The sequence below is a fragment of the Leuciscus leuciscus genome (assembly GCF_965113295.1).
Source record: "Leuciscus leuciscus genome assembly, chromosome: 2".
NCBI classification, from domain to species: Eukaryota; Metazoa; Chordata; class Actinopteri; order Cypriniformes; family Leuciscidae; genus Leuciscus; species Leuciscus leuciscus.
Genome location: NC_138726.1, coordinates 62,089,090 through 62,116,309, shown reverse-complemented (window position 1 = coordinate 62,116,309; position 27,220 = coordinate 62,089,090). Strand labels below are relative to the sequence as shown.

At 39.9% G+C, this 27,220-nt stretch overlaps 2 protein-coding genes across 4 annotated transcripts in view; one reads left to right on the top strand and one right to left on the bottom strand.

Annotated features, from left to right (window-relative positions):
- The window catches only part of LOC309492458 (uncharacterized protein), a 39,198-nt gene extending 21,032 nt beyond the window's left edge, over positions 1-18,166 (top strand). The window contains exons 1-4 of one of the 2 annotated variants that reach the window (XM_082161450.1): positions 10,308-10,396; positions 16,258-16,327; positions 16,675-16,709; positions 16,832-18,166. In XM_082161450.1, coding sequence (XP_082017576.1) covers positions 16,314-16,327; positions 16,675-16,709; positions 16,832-18,159 — 1,377 coding nt within the window. In that variant the 5' untranslated portion in view covers positions 10,308-10,396; positions 16,258-16,313 and the 3' untranslated portion in view covers positions 18,160-18,166. Of the gene's footprint in view, positions 1-10,307; positions 10,397-16,257; positions 16,328-16,674; positions 16,710-16,831 lie in introns of those variants that run through there. The other variant, XM_082161449.1, reaches the window with a different exon arrangement.
- A 4,827-nt stretch (positions 18,167-22,993) lies between these two features.
- LOC309492443 (uncharacterized protein) overlaps positions 22,994-27,220 on the bottom strand; it is a gene marked incomplete at its 5' end in the record, with an annotated part of 12,710 nt that continues 8,483 nt past the window's right edge. The window contains one exon of one of the 2 annotated variants that reach the window (XM_082161422.1): positions 22,994-24,782. In XM_082161422.1, the coding sequence (XP_082017548.1) occupies positions 23,192-24,782 (1,591 nt within the window). In that variant the 3' untranslated portion in view covers positions 22,994-23,191. The remainder of the gene's footprint in view (positions 24,783-27,220) is intronic. The other variant, XM_082161423.1, reaches the window with a different exon arrangement.

Below are 27,220 nucleotides of genomic sequence, written 5' to 3'. Positions count from 1 at the left end.
AATCTCTGTAACCTGAGAAAATTTTTTTTTACAAGTGGACGGAAGAGCCACATCAAATCAGAATTAATAGAGCGCTAGAAAGTGCTTAGGCCTATGGGAAGATTTTGAGTAAAACATAATTACAAGAGCACGGCATATTTGCTGAAACCCGACCGGTTTTGGGTGGAATAAAATCGGGTCTGTCGAAGACGTTTGACAGATACTAAGACACGTGTCGAAAGATTAAAATCCAGAAGGGAGATTCAGCCAAAATGGGGTCATCTAACAGTAAATTAGATCATTTTTATACACCAATTTTCTGTCAAATGAGAAATAATTATGGTGGTAAATGTATGGTTGACATACAGAAACTGATCAAATTTCACGATTTTCCCGAAGCGGGGACCTTGAGTAAAATAAGACTAAATATAGTAAAAGAGTCAGTAGAAAAGAACGAGGGAAAACAGAGTAGCTGCTCTGTGTGTGTTAAACATGAGTGCAAAGAATGTGAACAGACAATAATGTGTTGGGTGGAAGAGGCTGACAGGCGAGAACGAGAGCAAATACAAAAAGAATTGGCATGTAATGTTGAGAATGTTGTGTGTGTAAAAACAGTTCCACTGGAACAGAATGCTACTAATGAACCGAATGTATGTGCTTTTCCACATGTGACTGAGGTGGCAACGGCTCCGCCGCCTGCCTACAATACAGCTCACTACCCAGTAGCAGAGATACCGGCCCTCAGGCTGGACCTCGATCTGGACCGCTTTCCACCAGCCCCGAGAACAGCCCAAGAAGCACGACTTGCAGAAGCACGAGCACAAATTGAACTGGCAGAGGCAGATGCAAGAGCAGCGCGAGGGGGGGCAGAGGCCGCAGAGCGAGTGGCACACAGACTAACAGCGCAGTTTCATGCACAGTTACACGGGCGTTTGAGTGCAACGCTGCGGCACGCTACTCACGCTGAAGAGGACAGAAAGGAGAAGAAAGAACCCCTCACAATGGTGGTTATGCAACAACGACGACCTAAACAACCCAACAAACCTGCATCTTCCTGCTCAAAACCTGCTAACCGAAAAGGACAGAGAGGAAGAGCTGCTGGAGCTGGAAAATTGAACTGTTATGTTTGTGCCACAAATGCCCACTCGCTCCGAGACTGTACAAAATGTAGAGTATGCAAGAAGGACGGACACTGGAGCAGCGCGTGTCCCACCATGAAGTCGGATTGAACCGAGGGGGCTGGAGAGCGGGACGGAAAGAGTCTGGCTTTGGGGAGCCAATCTTTGGCTGCAGCAAAGGGAAGTGAAAATATCTTTACTAACACACACACACACGACGCACACACAAACACATACACTGATTTTCTTTCTGCTATCTGCAATGAAAAAACTGCTTGCAAATCTTTTTATGTGTCTGATGATACTTTGAGCAAAGCTGTGACTGATGATTTGAGCAGTGCTGTGTGTGATGAGCGTGTGAAACTATACAAAAGCACAGGGTTTTCTGAAATGCCTATTTATCCTTTACGAGTTAAAGGGGTAGTTATTGACTTTTTAGTTGATTTTGGTGCAGCCTGTCCACATTACGACCATGTGATTTACCATGTGTTCCAAATTTAACCGGGAAAGTGTTTGAGAGCACTTCGGCCTCTGGCCATTTGATTTCTGACCGGTTAACAGAGCCGTAAGAGTGCGAAACAGAGGGGGGACGCTTTTTCAAACATGAATTTGTGTGGTCTCCTGGTTGTCCCGCACCTCTGATGGCTCGGGATTTAATGTGTAAATTAAATTTGTCCCTCTGTGCTGATTCCTATGGAATTAGCATTGAGGAGACATCACAAATTACTTGTTCCAAATTCGAGCCGAAGTGGGCTTATGAATGGCAGGTGACAGATGTTGATTGGGCAGAGAAAATTTTGAAATTGGCAAAGGCTCGAACAAACCCAGTCGACACAGAGTTTATGACAAATGATAAAATGCATTGTACATCACATGTCGTAACAGAGCGAGATTCAGATTTTGAAAAGATGTGGTTTAATTCTGTGAAGAATGAAAGTGTGAAGTTTGACCAGATTTTCTGGACAGAGAGTGTGTGCGCATTGGCTGCAGTGTTGACAGAAAGTCAGAAAGCTTGTTATCTTATGTCAAAGAACACTGCCTGCCACTTATCTGTCTCCAAGGCCATAAGCCAACAGTGGAGAGATATGGGCCTTTTTGTGAGAGAGTGTCTATCGGCCACAGACTGGGTGAGAGTTGACACACACACAGCAGAGAGTCAGAGTATGGGGGCATTTAAATCAAAATGTGACTTTGAGGTGGGGGTTCAGAGAAATGTGACTGCTATTGGGAAAAATGTGACAGGACAGGGAGAGGGGGATATTTCTGCCTCAGAAATTGATATTTCTTTGGCACAAATATCACCAAACTTGTGGGCAAAAAAAAAAAAAAAGAAATATGATGTGGGGCTGATAAAGGGTTGTGAGCCAGTTGTAATCACACCAAAATCTGATTTCAGACCATGTAAGGCACAATATCCACTGAAACGTGAAACAATAGAGGGTATAAAACCGGTGTTTGATGCTTTATTGAAAGAGGGTGTAATTAGGCCTTGTGATGGTTCACAAGTTAGAACCGAAATTAACCGAACTCATATCTTATGTTGATGACCTTTTGATCTGTTCAGAAGGTGAGTCTATTTGCAGGGCTGACACTGTGACTCTCCTGAAGCATCTTGAAAGGGAGGGACACAAGGTCAGCCTTTCAAAGCTGCAGTTTGTGAAACAGGAAGTGACATTCCTGGGGCATGTTATCAAACCAAACAGCAAAGCACTGTCACAGAAAAGGGTGCAGGGCGTAAAAGAAGCCCCAAAGCCTGAAACAAAAAAACAGTTGCTGTCATTTTTGGGGATGTGTGCTTACTGTCGTACATTCATTCCCAATTATGCCATTTTAGAACAGCCTTTACGAGCCCTGACAACAGGGAAAGGGTTGAAGTCATGTGACAGACTTGTTTGGACAAGTGAAGCTGAGACAGCATTTGATAACATGAAAGCACAATGAGATATCTCGATTGTTAGACCTTCTGGTTGTAGACCATCCATTGTGCAGATGGTTGATGAAAAGCATGACCTTATGACTTCTGTTCTCCTGTAGACGCATGGTGACCGATGAGAAGGTAGCCTATTTTCAACAAAACTCGACCCCGTGGCAGCGGGATTGCCACACTGTCTCCGGGCGGTGGTGGTAGCTGAACTGGCCCTCAATGGCCACAAGAGAGTTTGTAGGCTATGCTGATCTGACTTTAGGAGTCTCACATTTGGTGTCTTTGATTTTGCAGGAGCAGAGAACGTCACATTTGTCTACAGCTCGATTGAGGTATCATAAAATTTTGTTTGACATGCCAAATGTCACTGTTAAAAGGTGTGCACACCGCGTCCAGATTTGTTGGACGTTCCGCTTGATAATTGTGACAATGTCCTTTTTGTGGATGGATCTGCGTTGAAGAATCCACAAACAGGACAGAATAACGTAGGTTATGCGGTGACGACTGAATTTGAAACTGTAAGATCTGGCAAATTACCATGTCATTACTCTGCACAGGCAGCTGAATTAGTCGCTTTGACTGAAGCATGTAAACTGATGACTGACAAGTGTGTAACGATTTACACAGACTCGCGTTATGCTTTTGGGGTCAAGGATGACTTTGGTGCTCTGTGGAAGCACAGAAATTTTTAAGTCGGACGGACGACCAATACTGAACGCTAGGTTAGTATCTGACCTTTTGGAGGCCATTATGCTGCCAGACAAGATTGAAATTTGTAAATGCGCAGCGCATATTAATGATAAAAGTTTCGTATCAACAGGCAACGCCAGAGCTGATATGGCTGCGAAGGCAGCGGTAACAAAGCAGACTGAAGCTGATACCAGTGGCGCCACCTGCGTACAAGTTGACAATAACCTTAACAATGACATTTCTCCTTGTTTACAGAGCATGCAGTCTTTTTCAAAAGGAGCTGAGAAAAACAAACGGAAGACGGCAGGCTGCAGCCTTGTTGATGGTGTATGGACATCTGTTGATGGAAAGCCGTGTCTGCCCAGCCATTTTTTCTTGCATTACGCTAAATTAATGCATGGGTGGGACCATGCATTAAAAGAGGGGATGATTATGCAAATGAGGGAATTGTGGTTTACCAAAGGTTTCACAATATATGCTGAGAATTTTGAGCAAAAGATGTGTGATTTGCACCGCATATAACATTGCACGGGGCATTAAAACACCACTGGCAAGTCAGCCAGCCCCAGACGGGCCATTTAAATATTTAATGATTGATTTCATTGAACTAACCCTGTGTGGAAAACAGAAATATTGTTTGGTAGTCGTGGATATGTGGTCACGATGGAACACACTGTGCCTAACACGCTGCCAGCGGGGGCGCTGTTGAGCGTGAAAACCAGACGGTAAAGAACAAATTGGCAAAATGCTGTGAAGAAACAGGGCTCTCGTGGGTGAAAGCACTCCCCACTGTGTTAATGTACATAAGAATGAGAAAGAGAATCAAAACAAATTTGAGCCCATTTGAAATTCTCTTTGGTAGACCACCGTTCATGGGTATAACAGGGGAAAGAAGGAGGCTTCCATCAACAGATGTGTGTGAGAATGAAATGTTGAATTACTGCAAAAAGATGTCGTGTTTGTTATCTAACATTTCTGTGCAGGTGAAAGAAGCTCTCTCTAAGAGCAAGGTAGCAGAGACGTTCCTGCACAAAATCAGACCGGGTGATTACGTGGTGATTCGAGACCTCAGGAGAAAGAGCTGGAGGGCGAAACGGTGGCTGGGACCGTTCCAAGTCTTGCTGATCACGCATACGGCGGTGAAGGTCGGCGAGCGAGCCACGTGGGTGAATGCCAATCACTGCAGGAGAGTTCCACCCATATCAGGAGAGCAACAGGAGGAGGAACCCCGACGACAAACAACAACAACAACGGTGAAACCTCTCGTGCTGCCAGGGCCACCCGAGATCGAACGGGCCTCTGGAGAGGAGCTGGCCTGGATGAGAGACGAGGGGACAAGCAAAGGTCAGACCGAGACCATTTAAAACTGGGTGGTCAGACTGCAGAATTAAAACCAACCACGAAGAAATCAATTTCAAGTGTCCATTCGATAAACCGTATCAAAGTTCACCGGTGGCAGTTTGGGTTTGTGGTAATATCATATCACCGTTTGCAAAAAGGACTGGTCAGGGTGCTGTTATCCAGCTTTAATGAATGTGGGAACTTCTGTGTATCTGCCAAACAAGGTGGTTGAAGTTAAAAAAAAAAAGAAAATGTTTAGTGAAAACCCCTTAGAATATGTTGAATGATTTTCTGTGCAGTTTATGAAAATTTATGTGCTGCCAATGATAATGATGAAGATTATGATTTGGCTATTGCAATTGAATCCGCCACTGGTGTAAAAGAATACAGAGAACTGCTTATCAGTGGCTGTGTTTACATTCCTGATGGGGACACACTGCTTCAAGGGTATGCAGTAAGTTGGAGCTGTTTGCAAGCTCAATGATCAAACTATAGGCAAAGAGAGTGTTTTAATTATGGTCAGCGGGGCCATTTAGCCTGTAATTGTTAATAGACACTCAGAAAAGAAAGTGATAACGTGAAAGTGACGTGTATTAATGTGGGTTTGAAAGTAGAACAGTAATTAAATGACGATATTAAAGTTTTCGTCTGAGAAAGAACTAAGAATGTGAACGCAGTGTTAAAGAAAGTGAAAAGAACGTACGAGTAAGTGAGGTAGAAAAGAAAGTTAAAGGAAAGTTAATAGATGGAAGTCGTAAGAAGATTGGAGGATGCAGAAGGAACTAGCATGTAGGGAAAGATGAGAAGAAATATAGTGAAATGTATGTTATGAAAATAAAATTTCTGATAGAATTTATGGAACTATTATGTCAAGTTAAGTGGCATAAAGATGAGGAATGAACAAAGGCAGAATGGGGAAGAATTGTATTTTAGTGGTAATGTAATGTCTAACTTCCCTGAGGTGGGCAAAACACAAATATAAAAATTATGTTTATTTGAAAATAGATGTAAATTCTGGCAAAGATGCCTTACTGCTGGGCTAGAGTTAAAAGTTTAAGTGGTAGATTAAGTTTGATTTTAGAAGTTTATGAGAGTACAGTGTGCCAGTCCTAAATGCCTCAGAGTCTCTCTCATTCAATATCAGCTAAAAGCTGTTAACTGAGCCTGTGCGATTTAGGGATTGAGAGATGAGTAATATGATATTTTGTTTTTTGTGAAACAGCAGAGATAAGTGGGACTGACAAAATATTGATAACATTAAGTTGAATCTGCAGACTAACCACTTGATAGAGGAATACTGTTTCAACAAAGTTTTAATGAAATTGAGAGCAATGTACAAATTTTTATACTTTGTGAAGAGTCCTGAAACAAACAGTGAAAAGAGGAGAGCAAACGCTGTAAGCAGCTGTGCTCTGAAGCTTTGACTTCAAAGAAATGTGGAGTTTGTAAAATGTTGGGGGTATCATGCTGTTTTAATATTCCTGACTACAGTGACAACATAACCAATATCATCGAGCACATGAGAGAAGCTGTGAAAGAGCCGCCTAAAGCTACTGATAGTGAGTGGGTGGGGTGGCTGATGTCTGCATGGTCAGGGTGGTTTTATAGAATAATTCAAACTGTCTTGCCAATTGTGGGTATGGGATTGCTGATTCTGTTTTGTTTACCATGCATTATGAAGTGCCTTTCCAGCTTAGTGCAGAGATTGATCAGGGCAGGGACGGTTAGCAAGGTGACGTCAGTCCAAGCAGTAAAACTGACTCTGTACCCAATAACTGATGGAGAGCAATGTGATGATTATGACAGCGATGACATGTATGCAGACATGAGTTAAATGTGTTTTCTTTCCTTTTTGTTGCCTTCCTGGGACCAGGAAAGGGATTTCCTAAACTTTGATTGTTTAGGTTTTGATGTCAATGATTGACTGTTCTATTCACTGTTTTTATTATTATTATTGTTTTCATTATTTTTATTTCTTTTTCCATTGTAAGAATGATGATATGTTCAGAGGGTTAAAAGCAGTGGCCATCCGTGTTACGAGATGGCATACAAGGACAGGGTTTGAATATGAGGAGGTTTTGTATCTACTTTATCTGTGTTTTTATAGCATGTTTTGTTTTCCTACTAAATATTAATCGAACTTTTTCTTGTTTATACTGAAATGACTGAGGTTCCGACCTATAGTGTTGGGGATGCAATGACAGAGCTCGTTCGTCTAGCCCGGTTCCAGAATAAACCTTTATCTGCTTGCTGTAAAATTAAGGGTCTATCCCTGGAAAAATAGCCTGAGCTTATTTCATTTTAACCTTTTTTTTCAAACTAGTTTGCCTAATAGTTTTAATTCTAATGTTTTTGCCTAATAGTTTTAATTCTAATGTTTTTGCCTAATAGTTTTAATTTTAATCTTTTTGCCTACTAACTTTAAGGGTATGATCAGTGATATGAAATTCAGACATGAAGAGTATAACTGTGAATCAATTCTGATCTTGAAATGAAATGATGTAATGATGTAATGATGTTTGATCAAGAAATTAGAAGACAAGGATGAATTTTCCTTTAATACGTTTATCAGAGAATGATAAAGAGGAGGAATTTGTTGTGGAAAATCCAGCGTTTCTTATAATCATTCGTTTCCAAACTGTTTAATCATATGTTTCTGTGAGGTTTTCTAGCAGCTGAGGGGGGACAGGGAAGCGAGAGGGCCAATTTAGGTCGTAGATGAAGGCCTTTGGGTGTCTCAGGGACAAAGAACAGTGTGACCTGTACCAGGGGGTAGAAACCAGTCCGAACTAGCTGAAGATAGGGGGTATCTTTCTGGAAATTTACAAGAAACCTGGAAGGAGGAGTTTTTGCCAAGAAACTGTATAAAATGTCTATGTTTTATTATGTCTAATAGGTATTCTATTTCAAAGCTGGGTGGCTGCGGCTTTTGTGAAAAGAATCCTCATTGAAATAAACCTTTTCTCTTTATTACAGTTTTGTCTCTTGAAAGTTTTCTTACACCTCTGATGCTGTTTGATATTAACTTCTGAAAATTGCCATTACAGTGCCGTTTCCATTCTAATTATGGTTTTACACGAAAGTTTGACTCGGGTAGATTAACAAAAAGAGCCTAGGTTCAATTTTGGCGAGAGTTACCCTTTAACAACAAAACTCTTATTCGAACTGACTAAATTATACACAGAAAGCAACATGAAAGCACTCTTTATAATTATAATTACTGAATCTCTCTCAGCACAGGATTAACTGTACAAAAGCTCCCATTATAATGCATGAAGTCTCTAAACTTCATTGATCATTTTCATATTTGTACTTTTACTAGAGTGTTTTACTGCTAAAGAAATACATTGTAAATCAATAAATTGACTTTTATTTTTATAAAAAGTCTGCCTCCAGGGACATTGATTTATAACACTGATCAAGAACACACCACAGAAGTCTTCTGTCCGACTGTAAGTATTTTAAAGTGCTTTAAAGGGATAGTTCACCCAAAAATGAAAATTCTGTCATCATTTACTCTCCCTCAAGTTGTTCCAAACCTGTATGATTTCCTTTCTTCTGCTAAACACAAAAGAAGATATTTTAAAGAAGGTTGGTAATTAAACAGTTGCTGGTCCCCATTGACATCCATAGTATTTTTTTTTTCCTACTATGGAAGTCAATGGGGTCCATCAGACATTTGGTTACCGACTTTCTTCAAATTATCTTCTTTTGTGTTCAGCAGAAATAAGAAAGTCATACAGGTTTGGAACAACTTGAAGGAGAGTAAATGATGACAGAATTTTCATTTTTGGGTGAACTATCCCTTTAATTTAGGTCAGATTCGACTATTACCTAACCTGAGAATAATAAAAATAAGGTAAAGGTGTCAAATTACGCACCGTGAAACAGTATTTGTCCATTCAAGAGCAAGAAGACACGAAAGAGAACAGTGCCGTCAGTTCACCAAAAGCCAGAGTATTACAATCTCTGATGACGTCATCAAATCTTACTTCCTCGATGTGACAGTCCCACGTGTTTTCATTCATTCCTGACCCTAAACATGCAGCAGAAGCCATCCTCCAATATCACAAGCACATCTACACTTAATGAAGACATTTGACAAATTGAAATGCATACAGTTTTAATTCCTGCAAAGATAGAGATATCAGTGAGAAAAACAACCAAAATGCTGTTGACAACAGCACCAACCATATAGTTCACCCAAAAATACAAAATCTGTCATTAATTATTCACCCTCATCTTGTTTGAAACCTGTTAGACTTCTGTTCATCTTTGGAACACAAATGAAAATATTTTTAATAAAATCTGAGAGCTTCCACTGACAGCTACTCAACTCAAGACCCAGACATTTTAAGAGTTGCTAGTCGTTTCCTTATCAGAGTGTGTTGCTATGAAAGATTACTGAGAGATAATCATGGTCATGTTAGTAATAAAGGCAAGTAAGATTAATACACGTATTATTTAGTTGTTTATTTTAAAATGTTAAGAGAAAAAGTCCCTCAGATCTGTTACATTACTTATAACAGTAAACCTTCATAGTCACACATGCATGTTTTACAACACAATCTCATGAAAGTGCGTATCTATACACACATTTTATTTCTCATGCCATTTATACACCAAATATAGTTTTTACATGCATATGCTACGCACTGTAAACCCATTGGGTAGGATTAGGGGTGTGAAGTGCGTGCATATTACATGCCATAAATTGCGTATCATATGCATGTAAAAACTATATTTGCCGTATAAACGGCATGAGAAATACAATGTGTCGTATAGATACACACTTTCATGAGATCGGGCTGGTTTTATCTGCAGAATAAAAAGACGACTGCTTACAACTTGCATTTTAAAATGAATCAATATATTCTTATGATTAATGGCCACACTCTCCTTTGGAGCATTACTGCCACCATGAGCAGCATTTTATGTCTGTTTGGAGTTTTTTGTATATATTTTCTGTAAACACACTGCATGGATAAGCTCAACATATCGTCTGCATCCTTTAAGGGAGAGTCGAGTAAAAGAACCGGAGGGGTTACTTGAGCATTACTCAAGTTTCCTGTCTTGATAAAACACTGTTCAGTTAATATGAATCTATTGTGACATTTTTTTGATCCATGTGAAATAATGTTGTGGCAAATTTCGGGTTCCTTTTGTGTAAGATTTGGAACTATCAAAAGTGAAAGGAAAAAATAAGTGTGTGTGCAAGTCTTTCCACTAGTCTCCACCCCTCACAATGACAGCAGGGTATATAAAGGACATGAGCCTGTGTGTCGCTATAGAATATCTATAAATATCACAGTAAGAACTTCTACAAGTGAGGAAACTCTTAAAGGTGAGCATGATATTCTGATATTTTTAGATAGCCCTATGCTATCATAATATTAAAGCACATACAGGATTTAGTGTATTTCAGTGTTAGTAGTAAGTGTTGCTGCAGCTGGGCTAATCCAAACTAAAACGAACCCAAGTTAATTCATGATAGTTAATTCAAACAAGCAAGTAAATAGGGACGCAATGTTATAATTTTGAAACAATGTTATAATGTTGAATTTGTAAATCAGGAACTTTAATTTTAAACAATGATATTTTAAACAATTTAAACATTTTAAAACGATGCTGTTGGAGCTCTGGTTCTTGCCAATCACGTAGTGTTACAAAAACAAACTAAATGGAAATCACGCAAACAGCAGGCTCTGAAACAGCACTGACCACACCCTGCACGATTCCATGAGGATTTTGTAAGCTGGTTGTCACAGTGTAGGTCTAGTTTGTCTTGTTTTATGGAGGTGCTTTCCTTCTGGTGTCATTTTGGAGTTGAAACATAGATGTACATTCTTGCCCTTACTGTTTTAATTTTTCCTAGAAAGTCTATGCCTTTATACTACCTCCTGTTGGTAAAAGATTTGGTCAGATGCTTATAACATGAAGTTTTATTGTTGTTTATATTTTATTATAAACAATTTCATTGTTGTTTTGACTAATTTTACATACAATAAATACACCGAAGTCATTACAATGAATTAATGCAGAGAGCTGCGAAAGATGTGCAAAAATGCATACAAGTGCGTAAATCACAACTATATCACATGGATTGGATTGTCATATAATGGCTCACACAACCTCTGAGTTTTGATCTACCTAGATTTGCATTACAATTCTGTTCAAATGTTTTAACAAAAAATAATAATAAAATGTTAAAACAAACAAGTTAAGTTTAACAAGCAATAAAGTTTTATCTGTATGTATATGAGAGAGAAAATTTACCATGGATTTTTGAACAGGTATGGATGCTTATGAAAAAGCATAATATTGCTTTTAAAAAAAGCTATAAAATCTAGTTTATGACAGGATCGACTTATTTTTAATATTTTAAGAAATAAGGTAGTTAAGACATTACGGCAGGCTAAAGCACAATATTTTATAAATATTTTTAATGAGGCTAAAGGTAATAGTAAAAAGGTATGGCAAACAATTAATCAAATATTATTATTAATAAAGCAATCTTTAGTGGCAGAAGTGATAGTTCCAACATCTGCTGCAGAATTTCAACATCATCAACATTGATTCCGTGTGATAATATTAGATCTAGGGTATGATTACGACAATAAGTCGGTCCTGACACGTGTTGTCTAACTCCAATAGATTTCAGAATGTCTTTAAATGCCAATCCCAATGCATCTTTTTCGTTATCTTCATGTATATTAAAATCGTTTGCAATTAGGACTTTATCTGCAGCCAGTACTAACTCAGCAAATTCTTTGATAAAGTCTGTATGGTGCCCTGGTGGCCTGGTGGCCTGGTGGCCTGTAGACAGTAGCCAGCACAAATCTCAAATGTGATTTATCATTTACACTAGATAGTGTTACATTAAGCACCAACACTTCCGAAATAATTATATTTAAAGGAACACTCCACCGTTTTTTTAAATAGGGCTTATTCACCGTCTTTCCTACATTTAGATAGGTGGTTAAACGCATTTTTGTCTCAGTGCATGCATTGTTTTAGTTTGGCAGCGCCACCGCTAGCTTAGCTTAGCATAATGAATGGAATCCTTTGTTGCCAGCTAGCATGTTGTGAGTAAAAGTGAAAAAAAAAAAAAGAATAAAAAAAAAACTAATTACTTCTTGTGGCCTGCGTATTTAAAACGAGTACAAATAGCAATGCAGATTAAGACTAGGCAATTTCCTAGGCAATATTGACATGGGACTATATTGGGGTGAAGCACAGGCGAAGCACTGCTACTTGGGCGCAGAGATATCACGCAACACCTGAAATCCCCCGACTTCCGTCAACATACCAGTGTGAATAGTAGCTGGCTATTTTTCCTACAGTAGACATAGGTAATGGCGATGAACATGGCGGATTTTGTGAGAGACGAAGAGGCTGACTTCTCAGATAGTCAAGATCCAGAACCATACCTCTATGAACCAGACTTTGAGAGGAGGAGCTGCGTGCTTTGGAAATAGAACGACAGGAGGAGGAGGTTGCGATCGCTCAACAGCCTGAGGACGTGAGCCAACACAAACTGGTGGTGTGAGTGTGGGGGAATATGCCAACCTATGCCGACTGAAATAGAGTGTCTGTGCTGTGGCGAGTGGGACAAGGTACTGCCATCGATGACCAGGCTCAACGTGGGGGGATTTCAGGTGTTGCGTGATATCTCTGCGCCCAAGTAGCAGTGCTTTGCCTGTGCTTCACCCCAATATAGTCCCAAGTCAATATCTGCCTAGGAAATTGCCTAGTCTTAATCTGCATTGCTATTTGTACTCGTTGAATATGCAGGCCACAAGAAGTAATTAGTAAAAAAAAAAAAAAAAAATGTTTTGATCACTTTTACTCACGACATGCTAGCTGGCAACAAAGGATTCCATTCATTATGCTAAGCTAAGCTAGCGGCGGCGCTGCCAAAAAACAATGCATGCACTGAGACAAAAATGCGCTTGCCCACCTATCTAAATGTAGGAAAGACGTTGAATAAGCCCTATTTCAAAAAACGGTGGAGTGTTCCTTTAAAACGACTTCTCAGTAATTCATGACGAGGTTCATGTTTATAACAGTAATCTTGCGGGGTGGACTCATTTAAAGTAATGTAATCATCTGATTTTAGCCAGGTTTCTGTCAAACACAGCACATCTAGATTATAATCTGTAATCATATCATTAAAGGGGTCATATAATGTCATTTTTGTACAAGCTAATATGATTCTTTAGGGTCTAAATTAAAAGTTTGTAATATACTTTAATTAAAAATTCTCATTAGTATTGTAAGAAAACACAAATTTTACCTGGTCAAGAACAGCTCTGTTTTCAGCACGCCGTTTAAGTGCATGTGTCTTTAAATGATAATGAGCTTTGCTCACCCCGCCCCTCTGTTTTGTGTGGACACCGTTTGTAATAATAACACAATAACCATAACGCGCTATTCATTATAAACATGGGATTATGAATTATATTGAGAACGTCATACATAGAAAACATGCCATAATGTACCCTGAGTGTAAAAATAGCTGCATTCATCGTGAAGCGTGCAAGCGATTTGCAAAGATTAATATAAAGATTAATATAAAGGTCAATAAAACGTTACACTCACTTCAGTTCTTCTGGAGGTGCAGCAGGAACACGAATAGTTGGTACTGATCCTTTTTTCAGGAGCAGCTTCTTAGCAAATAACCAGCTTTATACTGACCCTCGTTTGTAAAGCAGTCTGGTGAAATGATTCGCGCAAACACGTTGATCGTGGGGAATATTCCCTTCGAAAACAAACTCAGCCACTGCGTCTTCAGCTGTACGGATTTAGGAACATCAACATGACTGCGGTGTTCGTTATTGCACCGAAGAACAGAACACCACAATCGCTTAGACGCCATTCTACTCAGTGCTCCAGCTATCAACACTGAACGCGCCGGTCGGCGCGGGCTATGATTGACAGCTCGCTCACGAGGGCGGGTCTGTGTTGAAACGCTCCTGTCAATCAACCATCGTGGGAGGGGCGTCGATTTTGTGACGTCACAAAATCGAACAGCTTGATTTGAGATGGGAGGAAACATATAAGAAGATAAAAAAAAAAAAAAAACACTGGATGGATTTTTATCATTTTATGATGGTTGTGTACAGGCACTGCCAACACACATTTCAGTACAATCAGCTTGTAAAAGTGCATGTACCATTATATGACCCCTTTAACAATGAGTGCTTTTGAAGTAAGGGATTGAATATTCAGCAACCCGAGCTTTATCATTTGTTCATCCGTATTATATCTGTTTTTTATTTGTGGAACATCAATTAAATTTTAAGTTTTAGGAGTTTTTTGTATTTCCTAGTTCGGGGAACAGACACAGTCTCTATATGATGATATCTAGGTGAAAGAGGCTCTATGTGATGGGATTTATGTGACCTTGGTGACGGGAGGCCGCTAGCAGACGGTCGGTTAAGCCTGTCTGTCTGCTTCCTGACCTGAGCCCCAATTCATGTTTGAGCTCTAAGACTATTTGCCATATTACTAGAGAGAAGAGCAGCACCATCCCAGAAAGGATGAATACCATCTCTTTTCAACAGGTCAGGTCTGCCCCAAAAACTTTACCAATTGTCTATGAATTCTATATTATTTTGCGGACACAAATTAGAAAGCAGAGCTCAACCTGCTGCCCGTAGAGCAATGGCCTAAACGACATTCGTAAAATGGAGGCCTATCACCATAAAGAGCTTGAAAGAGCGCACTTAATACCAAACCCGACGCCAGACCTACAGAAGGGCTCCAAATTGAAGGAATCACTCATTATAGGTCCAGCCTCAGGGCTGATGCAAGAAGCGCTTGGGGTGAGGAAGCGCAGATTCGGACCGCAATATTATGCAAGATTTAAATGCAGCCGAGCGTTCCTTCGCCTCTCTAAACTTTTCCATCACCTCCTCGACGGAGTTGCCGAAAAGTTCAGAAGATGACACTGGTGCATCGAGAAAAGCTTTTCTTTCTCCCCATGTCATCCAAGTTCAACCACCATCGCCGCCATCAAGTTTGTCCGTTCACTGTTTGTTTGGTGGCCTTGAGAGCTAAATCTGTTGTGCAGCGCAGCTCGTTTCCACTGCATCAGGGAAAAACCCTGACCTTGGTCCAAATCTTTCTGCAGATCAGCCTGATATGCTCGCAACACAGCCATTTTGTGCAAGTCATCACCCCACCATTGCGAATGCCCTGCCATTTAAGCGCCACGTTTGTTTAAAAGCCAGGGCCGGAGCACTTAGTGTCGGAGAATCTCCAGCCGCGAGATAGTTCGCGAACCTCTCGTCAATTGGTGCATTGACACATACCCGTGTTCGCGCATCCCCTCAGCATCAGCGTAGTTTTCTCGCTGATGGCGATGGTTGTGCTCTGAACACAGGTTCTTCCATGCCTTTTCGATCTCATTGTATAGATCGGGCAAGAATGGAAGGCTCACGGGAGCTGGAGCGTTATAGCTGTAAAGAAACCATTCATAAAGTCTGCAATGAACAATTCAACATGCACGGTGCAGGGTGGCTGTGGAGGTTCGGGTTGTATATCCTCTTCACCCTCATCAGCCATCTCCTGCTTTCTTAGGCTGCCAGCAGAGCAGAGCAGAGGATGTTAGTAACAACACATCCTCATCCGGCAGTCCCTCAAGAACTGATCGTACTTGCTCTGAGCCCAAATATGTTGTGTGTCATCAAGTGTCAATATCTTAGACACAGATCCACACACTTCCTGAAGCGTTTTTCACAAGCCATGATACCTTTTGAAGTTTCAGGTTGAAGCTACAAACAAAACAGTCTCTGAAGACAAAAAGAGGATGACATGTTCTCTAGTCGCCCCTTTTACTAGTAGTTACGTCATAGGCTGTCGCCGGTCAATAATGATTGCCGTGATTGGATAAGCTTTCAGAAACCGATTCATGTGGAGGGCGTATATGTCGTATATCATTTTCATTTGTGGGGGGATTTTATCATATCGTAATGATATTTTGATATTTTGCTATATGTAATGTTATTTGGCAGCAGATGAAATTTAGCTTTGTAGCTAATTCTGGGGCAGGTTTTTTACTGTCCAATGGCCCTATCAAATAATGAATTAATAAAGAATTAAATAAATAAATAAATAAATAAATAAAACTCTGGCCTCCGGTTCTCTATAAAATGCCAATAAAGCTAATAAACATCCTTTTTTTGTGTGTGTGTGGCACAGACAGCCAGGACTGGGTCTATTGGACTGTGGGCAACAGCATCAGACAAGTTGCAGACATGTCTACTGAGAGGTTAGAAGTTCCTCCTTTTGAGAATTGCATAAATACTTGCAGTGACATTAAAATGACACAAAATAAAAAAATGTTCTACAGACAATGCATGTTTCAAACCTTCAATGACATAAATCAAGAAATCTTCTTTAAATCATTTAGAGTCCCAGTGAACAGCATGTTGAATTTGTGTTTGCAACCTGTATGAAACAGAAAAATTCTTTATAGTTTTGAGATTTTTTTCCTTTAACAAATTGTATTATGCTTTCAAGGATATCTGACTTGATTTTAGTGTCTAAACAATTTAGAAAAACAATAATGTAACAACAATGTTAATAATGTCCTGAATATTATTTCCGATATTCCAGATATTCAGCTCAGCACTGTACACGCATAATGAAAGGTAAGAACAGTATTAATAAAATAAGACTACAGTCAAATCTGTTTAATATGCATTAACATGCTATAGGTTTTTTAACAGTATTCAAAACACTTTTTACTTACCAGAGTATCTTTTTCAAGTAGAGTCTAAACCTGCAAGAAAAATAGTTCTTCTTGGAAAAACAGGAGATGGCAAAAGCAGCAGTGGAAATACAATTCTCAGTGAACAAATATTCACAACTGAATCTTCACCTGAATCTTTAACAGCTGAATGTAAATCAGGAGTTGCGATGGTTGATGGAAGAACAGTCAGAGTTATTGACACACCTGGATTCTATGACACACGTCTTGATGAGGAAGTCGTCAAATCTGAGATCATTAGATCCATTATTGAATGTGCTCCTGCTGTTGATGCCTTTGTCATCATTATAAAAGTTCAAAGGTACACAAGACAGGAAATAGAGATACTGGATAAAATTGTTGAATGTTGTGGAGAGGATACCTTTAAACATGCAGTGGTTTTATTCACTCATGGAGAAGATCTAGAAGGTCAAACCATCAAGAAATTTGTGAAGAAGAGTCCAAAACTGCAAGAGCTTGTTGATAAATGTGGAGGCCGCTGTCACGTCATTGACAATAAACACTGGAATGACTGTCAATTAGGCTACAGGAACAACAGGGTTCATGTGAAAAATATGCTGGAGACCATCGACAAGATGGTGAAAGAGAACGGCTGCTACACCAATGAGCTGCTGTCAAGAGTAGAGGAAGACATTCAAGGCGAGATGAATTGTATGGCCACAATTGATTTGTCTCCAGAGAAGAAGCGAGAGGCAGCAAAAAAGAATGTTCATAAAAAATATCTCATTAGGTTTGCAGGAGTGGCTACAGGGACTCTGGTTGGTGCTTGTATGGGCATCTTTGTCGCAGTGGGATCTGTTGTGGCTTTACTGAAAGCGGCTAAATTGCCAAAAGTATTTAAAGCAATAGCCACAACTGTAACTACTGCAAGCACATTAGCAGATAAAGCAGCAGTGGCAGCAGCAGGAGCAGGAACAGCAGCAGCCGGAGCTACAGCAGTGGCAGGAGTGGTGGAGGCAGGAATAGCAGCAGGAACAGCAGGAGCAGTAGCGGTGGAGGCAGGAGTAGCAGCAGGAACAGCAGGAGCAGTAGCGGTGGAGGCAGGAGTAGCAGCAGGAACAGCAGGAGCAGTAGCGGTGGAGGCAGGAGTAGCAGCAGGCGCTGGCATCGGAGCAGCAGCTGGTGCAGGAATCACTGCAGGCGTCATAATTGGAGTTATAGCTTTTGCAGGAGCTGTCGGAGGAGGAATCACTGGATATAAAGCAGCGGAAGAAGCTGATTCTGTGTGTGACGCCATTAAGATGTCAGCCGAAGCTAACTATGAGAATGCAAAAGAGGTTGTTAGAAAGGCAGAACAGATTCCTTCTAATGTATATAAGAAGCTTCAATAGAATTCAATATTTTCACTTACATTTATATTTTATAGAACATTCGACATGCACTGTTTACTCCGACTGAAATAATTTCCTTGCGAAAATTTGAGCAGTTATTATGTCTTCCATTATATTTCCATTGACTGATTCAGCGATGCCAATCATTAGTGAATTATCCATTACTGTAAATTGGTTGTTTCTCTCCAGTAAATTGGTCTCGTGCATTTGCAATACTGTCTGAATCGATTTGCATTCGTTCGGACTGCTCTCTCATTGCATTATCTATAGCGATTTGATGTTATTGATTAATGACTCTCTGTGGTCATTAAAAATCCCAGGATGTCTTTCGAAAGAGTAGGGGTGTAACCCCGGCATCCTGGCCAAATTTGCCCAGTGGCCTCTGTCCATCATGGCCTCCTAATCATCCCCATACTGATTGGCTTCATCACTGTCTCCTCTCCACCAGTAAGCTGGTGTGTGGTGGGCGTTCTGGCGCAATATGGCTGCCGTCGCATCATCCAGGTGGATGCTGCACATTGGTGGTGTTTGAGGAGATCCCCCTTCTATGTAAAGCGCTTTGAGTGCTGAGAAAAGCGCTATATAAATGTAATGAATTATTATTATTATTATAACCAATAATGTAACAGTGCTGGATGAAATGGATATTTCCATTTCAAGAACTGAAACAAAAAGCAAAATTTTGATAGTCAAGTTTGGGAAAATTCAGCTACTGCTGTGTATATAAATAAGTGTCTATTCAAAAGTGTGTTTGTGTCTGTCTGAGCAGGTTTCCCATTGTTTTCCTCTGTGAACATGCATTAGTCTTTTTGCATTTCTTTGCTTTTTTGAAGTTTTCCAGTTTTAAAATGTTTAAAATTCCAATGTTCAACCACTGCAAAAACACAATGTTTGACACAGCATTATTAAACATACACTCTAAAAATCTTTCAGTGATTGCTTGATTTGGACATATACCATTATTATTTTTTCATGAACATTTTGCATTGCACAAACAAATTGCAAGTTTAAGATATGCTTCATATTTTTGTTACATTTCAATTAACATATTTAAGAAAAAAAAAATGATTTGATGAAATTAATTGATCAGTTTCAATATACTCAGTATATATTCTTCATCTTTAACAACAATGACATTTCCACACAAGTTGGACACAATTAATCATACAAACAGAGAAATCTGTTTTCCCAGAATTCTTTGCCACAGATTGTATAAGGAGAGTAAAGAAGAGTTATTTTGTGTATTTTTGCGCAGGATTATTATCTGTTATTGTGTTAATGTGGGATCTGTTATTGATTAAGCTGCATACTTCTTAATTTGAAAAGCAATAGTGCAGTGATAGTTACACATGTATGCATGCGTTTTTAGTCTTTATTTTTATTTTTTATTGATTTCTTAAAATTATTTGAGTTACCTCAAATTTTTGTGTACTCATTTTTAGTGGTCATGATACTAAATGTAGTTATTCAGATTTACTTAAATTTTTACTTACAATTGCTCAATTCATAAGATATAAGGTGACAAAGTTTAAGTTTTATAGTTATGAAGACATGATATTGCTAATCCTAACCTTTCTGAGCCTGTTTGTGTTAAATTGATTTTGCGTGTGCCTGTAATTACTAGTGACTGTTTAATTTAGTTCATGTCTCATACACATTTGTAATTGTTCTCTCTCTTTTTTGCTTTGTAGTTAAATCATTTGTCTTAATAAACTCTTTGTTTTGACTGTATCTCTCTGTCTGCTTCGTGGTCATTATGATCTCTACTGGGCCAAACTGTTCTCTAACATATCTAAGATCCTCTAAAAGGTCAATAGAACAAAAGGCTTCATAAAAAAAATAATAAAAAAATGCACAACTCTATAAACCACAGCATTAAGTTAGTTTACATGAGGACATCTTTTGAAATTATGCTATGATCATGCTCATTTGATCAAGCAAGATTAATGTTTTCAAGAAACACGAAGCAACTTACAACTCAAATTGATGAGACTTACTGGTGATGCTCTCATTAACATGATGTCACTTCCTGGAGGATGATGTCATTAAGGAACTAGCTTTTGTTAAAGGGGTTTTACAAAACACTAACAGGATGGAAAGTGCTGAAAGAAAATATTCTCAAGAAAACATGATTGATTCTAAACATTTAATTACAGAGAGTAATGAAGTAAACATTGTTTTATTGTAGAAGTTAGTGCAGCACCTAGAGACACAATAAAAATGAACCTCTACTCGAACCAGAGTAGTACAATTATTTAAAAATCATCCTTAATTTCATTTACTGGTTATATTATGGTGATAAAGTTACCTAATATCTTTACATATACTGTATAATAACTGTGGGGTTCTGTGAGTGCATTATCAGTGAATGTTTGTGACTCAATAAGTTAAGGATCACCAGTTATGTCCACTTAAATTCACATTGCTGAGCTCAGATTAGTTGCGCCAATTTTACTGGCAGTAAAATTTCATTTGGATTCAATATCAAGGGAAAAGTTTCTGGCAGAGGAAATCCATGGGTTGTGAGTTTATGTGCAATCCTTCCACACTGCTAGACGGCAAGGATCACTCCACACAAATCAGCTGAAGATCACCAAAATCAAGCTCGGGAATTGTCTTCCCGAGTCTTACACTCGGAACACACTCTCACACCACTGTGTGTCTCTGTCAGGTGCATTTCTTACTGTTAGAGTCATATTTGAGCAACTGATGTCATGTATTTATTATTTCTGAATTAGCTTCTAATTGTTTACTTGTGTAAATGGCATGATACATGTTTACCTGACAAATTAAATATTATATTTAATTTCTTCTGTATGATTCTGAAATCATCATTTCTAGTATAGATTAATGTGGAGTCTGGTGTTACCTCAAATCTTTGTCCAAGATAGATCAAACGGAAGGCACTAATGGATGGAGTAGGGAGCACATCATTTGGGACCTTCTGATTTCTGACTATCACTGACTTAGGAAGTTGCTGTTTCACAACTATAAAAAAAATACACTTTTTGTTATGAGTTAGCAGAGAGCGACCACTTAAAGGTAAAATAGATTGCACTGCATCCTCTGATTATTTCAGAAATGGCTAGTTTGTGTCCGTGAGCTCACGATTCATGACGTGCAGTCTCAAAGCGACACCGGGTCCCTTAATGAACGAATAATTGAAAGTAAGGGATACCCATAATAATCAAAGATCTAAATTAAATCATAATCAATATTTATAAGATACATATAAATATAATTTATATAGATATAATAAGATACACAATCTATCATTTGAAAATTGGAGTCAGATAAAATGCAGAGCTAAAGTAAAATTGAAACTAAATTCTTAAAATTAAGTGAACTTCACATAATGCTGAAAAGACATACACACATTATACCTTCGCCCACACCGTTGGATTCCGTCGTTGGGCCGATGGGTGGTCTTTACAAAGTGGTGACCCCGACGTGATCTCCAGTTGGTGAGTGTCTTTTCAGCGAAATATTGGGACTTGCAACAAGCAAGAGGTTTGATCTTCCCTTTCTTCAGCTGTTGTGGTAAATCAATTCTAATTTGCCTTTTAGAAATGTTGAGGGAAAGACAGACGCGTCCTACATAGGGTTAGGGTTAACCCTAACCCAGCCCTTCTTACAACATAATATATTTAAAATTAAATTAAATGAAATGAAATGAAATTACTTGGGTTTGGTTGTGCACAAGGATCAATTATATTGCATTTCAAAAAGGTCTATTATGGATCATTTGTTTTTAGTACGGGACATTTGTAATGGTTTCAATGTGAATGTTGGATTAATTGCCCTGGATCAAGAAAAGGCTTTTGATCATGCTGATCACAATTATCTTTTTAATGTATTGAAGGTTTTTGGTTTTGTTGAAATGTTTTTAAATGTGATACAGTTATTATATAATGGTGCATCATGTATGGTTAAGAAAGGGGGCACTTTGAGTCGGCCAATTCCTGTTTTAAGGGGTATTAGGCAAGGCTGTCCATTTTCTGGTCAACTATATAGATTAGCAATTGAGTCGCAGCCTTTTGAACTTCGAGAAAGATTGTCAGGTTTTAATGTGCCTGTTTTTTCTTTAGACTCAATTATTTCTCTCCCTGCTTATGCTGATGATATCACAGTTTTTGTAAATCATACTGAAGATATTAAGTGTTTATCTTAGGTACTCCGTCTTTATGAGAAAGCTTCATCAGCTAAAGTGAACTGGACTAAAAGTGAAGCTTTTTGGGAAGGTAAAGGAGAGTTTGAGAGTCTCCCAAAGTTACCTGGGGACCTAAAGTTGGGTAGAGAGGGACCTTAAATTGTTGGGAGTTTTTTGGGGGATCAAATGTTTATCAAAAGCAAAATTGGGAGGGTCTAGTGGAGAAAGTGGGCAGCAAGTTGTCTAAATGTAAATGGTTGCTACCTAAGTTGTCCTTTAGGGTAAGGATTTTGGTGACCAATAATTTGGTTGCTTCTTGGTTACAGCCACCTGCTGGACTTATTGAGGAAATTCAAAGGAAACATGTGAACTTGTTTTGCTCTGGACAACACTGGATTCGTGCTGCTGCTTTATACCTTCTGGTTCAAAAGGGAGGTCAAGGATTGATAGATATCAGATCCAGAATCATGGCTTTCCGGTTACAAGCAGCTCAAAGACTGTTATATCATACGGATGCATCATGGCTAAAGACAGCTTTTGCTCTTCTCAGGTGGGTAGGAAATCAACCCTTACATAGGATACTTACTCAAAAATTACAAATATTAATATAAAGTTAAATATTACCTGAAGTTAAAGAGGTTGGCTGGCTTAACTAAAACAATTGACTGGAATAGACATCAAATGAAGAAAATATCAAGTTTATGATGTCTGAAATTTATTTATTTTAGTTTTAACAATATTCATATACAGATAATCTGATAATCTGACTGAAATAACAATTTAAGCAAAAGGAAAAAACACAGGAAAGACTTTTTTAATTATGTACTTTCTCATTGCAAGCAGTCTTAATTTACATTGATTCATCTCTTGTCTTCTCTGTGTTCATTGCCCACCAAGGAAAAGTTTTGCCAGGCCGGCTTTCAGATAACTCAGAGCATCTTTATTTGCTTCTTCAGCTTCAGCTGTTTTCCTCATTTCCTCCAGCTCTTGGACCCAGTTTTCTTTCCCAGCCTCCCTCACTCTTGGGATGAAGAAGTCCAGATGCTGAAGAGTGAAGGCCGAGTCTGGCTTTAATGCGATCTGAGACAGATGCTTGATGATCTTGTACGCATTGAACAGAAAAATTTGCTTCTGGTCCTCAATCTCCTTCAGATCTTTCTCAAGTGAATCCATTATAACCAAAAACCTCTTGTTTTTTTCTTGAGCTTTTTCATAATCCTTATTAAATTCATCAAATTCCATCATCGTGACTGAGGATTTGATGATGTATTTCTTGTTTTCTTTGACGTGTTTGCTGTGGTGGCACTTCCCTGTGCACACGGTACAGAAGCCGTTTTTCATGACTTCACATTTGCTGGGATTAGAAACCCACCAGCAGTCAAACTCATGGCAGTTTTCCTCACAGACGGTACAGGTTGTCGCCTTCCTGCTCTTCCATGAAGCGCTTTCAATGGGAACCTTCTCTTTGACAGTCTTTTTTACTTTAATGCTGAAGTTTTTACAAGTCTCAATCTTTTCCTTGTTTTGTTTCATTGCCTCTTGGATCTGAAGTACTTCAGCCTTTTTCTGTTCTTTCTCTTGAATTTGCAGCTGTAAGTTGCAGATGGATGCTTCTAATTGAATGCGCTCAAAAAGGACATTTGAAGTCAACTCTAAACTTCTACTGTTCATTCCATTCAGAGACTGAAGGAATTGCTTCATGCCATCCATGCTTTCTTCCCAGGCATGTCTTTGTGCTTTAATTTGTTTTTCATAAGTGTGACGGGCGTCAGCTTGCCGATTGTTGAATAAGAAAAAAACAGGTTGGTTATTGTGGTCTCGTCTGCAGGGGATTCTAGCTTTATTAATGGCGCAGAGGACGTTTTTGGGTGGCAGACCATCAGAGTGTGTGATTAGAAACACAATGTTGTTCACAATGTCTTTTCCAAACAAAGACAGAACTGAACTGATGATGTAATTCTGTCTGTCCGAGAGGCGATTCTTAGATGCTTGAATCACAAAACACACGGCGTCGACTTCACGAACTCCATCACTGCTTTGAAACAACATGGATAAATTTGCAGCAACTTCCAGATCTTTTTCCAGTCCTCTAGTGTCTCCGTATCCTGGAGTATCAATGATGGTGAGAGATATGGGACTCTTAATAGGACAGACCTCATACATGGTGATTTCAGAGGTTTGTGATTCTGATTGGTCTCTGGCTTCTTCTTCTGTGATTTCAAACCACATTTCTTCCTCAAACTTCACATCTAGTAAGTAGTTGACCATGTTGTTGATGATGGTCGTCTTGCCAGCGCCGGTTTCTCCCACCAGAAGAACAATTTTGTTTTGTTTACTGGTGTCTTTTTTCCCATAAGTCCATTTTCTCACTTTTCCATTATCATCAAGCACTTTTTTTTCTGTGTGAAGACGGTATCGTTTCGGAGGACCTTGATGAATAAGAGTTGATGTACGTGGTGGAAGATTTGGCTGTCTGTAAAACAAGGAGGCAAATGTTTATCAAATTTTTCGCACTGAATGAATTGAACACTAGAAATACCCATCAAAATACAGACATTTAGAAAAAAATGTTGAATTAATTTGACCTAAATCACAGCCAAATCCCCAGTGTTAAATGAACACCCCTCAGTGTACATATGTGTCCAACTACAAGGTGTTAAAATGACACTGAGGCTACGTTTACACGTGACCGGCTATTTTCATAAACGGACATTTCACCCTCTCTGTTTTCAAAAGAAAAACCATTGTGCACACCTGTCAGTTTTCAGAAAAGTGTTTGTTTACACGAACCCGTGTATACATGCCGTCAAGAGCATGCCAAACCTGTAGGTGGCAGTGTAATGACAAGCTCAAGCCCACGTTAGCCAATCAGAGTCCCGAAAATAGCAACGCAAAGTCCCGAAAATAGCAAAGCAATTTCCTCTTTCTCTTTTGAACAATAAGTCACACTTTTGACACAGGTGCAAGTTCTGTCGCATACTGTGACGTTGGCGGCCTAAAACTCAGTTTTTCTCAGTTTACATGCAAACGTGCAAACAAAGTTTTCCAAAATCTCCACTCTGGCCAGAGCTTTTAGAAAGAATCGTTTTCAAGGGCGAATTATCTGTTTGCGTGTAAACGAGGACGAAGAGCAGGTGAAAGGAGGACGCAGGGCTGACGACTCCAGGGGGCCGACAGACGGGGTCGAAGCAGGTGGGAGAGGAAACCAGGGTGGAGCTGGAGAGCCGATGAGCCCAGGCGACACCAAAGATTCGGCGGGACATGGCGAAGCCACCGGCTCTGGCGACTGAGGTGCAGGCGGGGGCACAGAAGGCTGCGGTTGAGCCGGAGTAACAGAGGACCAAGGTCTAGCTGGCGGTCTAGGCGGAACGAGACTCTGGACAGGCGGTCTCGGCGGGATGAGACTCTGGAACAGGGACAGGAACAGGTCTAGGAATATGGACAGTCCTTGGGGCAGGAACAGGTCTGGGAACAGAACGGGGAACAGGTATTGGCGTGGCTGCGGCCATCCTGGCTGAGGGCTCAGACGGTGAGGCGGCGGCCATTTTGGCCGAGGGCTCAGGAGGCAGCCATCTTGGCTGAGGGCTCAAGCGGTGAGGCGGTGGCCATCTTGGCTGAAGACGAGGGCTCAGGCATGGCGGGCATGACGTGAAGATCAGGCTGATCAGGCAGTGTTCTGGATCAGGGCACGACGCTCTCCAGACACCTATTGTCGGTCTCTTTCAAGTCCAATCCTGTGGTGTCTGAGAGATCGCTATGGTGGTGGAAAGTTGCCCGATCCAGAACAGGGTCCTCAGGGTCTCGACGTCCAGGGCGCTGGTGGCAGCAAGACACATGAAGTTCTTTATAAAAGAAAAAAGGTTAGGGCTCTCCTGAGCCAGGACGATTATTCTGGTGCTATCGCTCATTTTGGGCGGTCAGTTCTTCTGTCACGGTGTGGTGCAGGAAGAGGAAGAGGAAGAGGAAGAGGAAGAGGAAGACGAGTCAAAACTTCCAATACAAACTTTCACTTACAATATAATTCAGACAGGCAGAAGGTTCACACACACTTAACCCCTGGTTCACACAGGACGCCGAAGCGACGCGGAACGGAAAATCACGCGCGGTCCGGCGCCTGCCTGTTCACACTAGACACGTATTCTCCGCGGCGGTCGACAAGCGCTTCTGCTCAGTTGTTGTTTATTCAGAGCTATTTTTTTACATCATGGGTAAGTAAATAACCTCATAAAATGAATACACCATGTTTCTGTAACCAAGAAGTTTGTACACTTCTTGTATCAATACTTTTTGTTAATACTCGCGGTATTTTAATTTTAAAATTGCTTATATTTTGACAATTGACCGGATGTCTCGTGTTTCTTGGTGTGACTTCCTGCCAGAATGGACGCGAATCACTCGCGGCTCGCGCAAAAAATAGACCAGACGCCGAAACTGGCGCTTCACGCCGCGGGCCGGCCGCGGCGCTCCGCGTCTGGTGTGAACGACACCATAGGTTAACATGGGCGCCGAAAGGAAGCGGCCTCCGTTCCGCGCCGCTTCGGCGTCGCTTCGGCGTCCGGTGTGAATGGGCCGTAATAGGACTGAGAACAGACGAAGACTGGCTGAACTCAAAGGAACTAAATACAAACACTGATGAACACTGATTTACAGAAACCAGGTGACATAGATGATGATGATGATGATGATGATGATGATGATGATGAACTAACACAGGTGACACAGATGAACTGATAAATGTTGTCAAGGAAACAAATGAGTGGCGAGAAAATAGAATGAAGGAAGACATGTGACTATGAACATACAAACAAAGACTGACACGTCACAGCTTTATTGACTGATGACTGATTTATAAAATGTTTTGGTTGAAACATTTTTACACTTAAAAATGTTGATTACATTTTAAAGCAATGA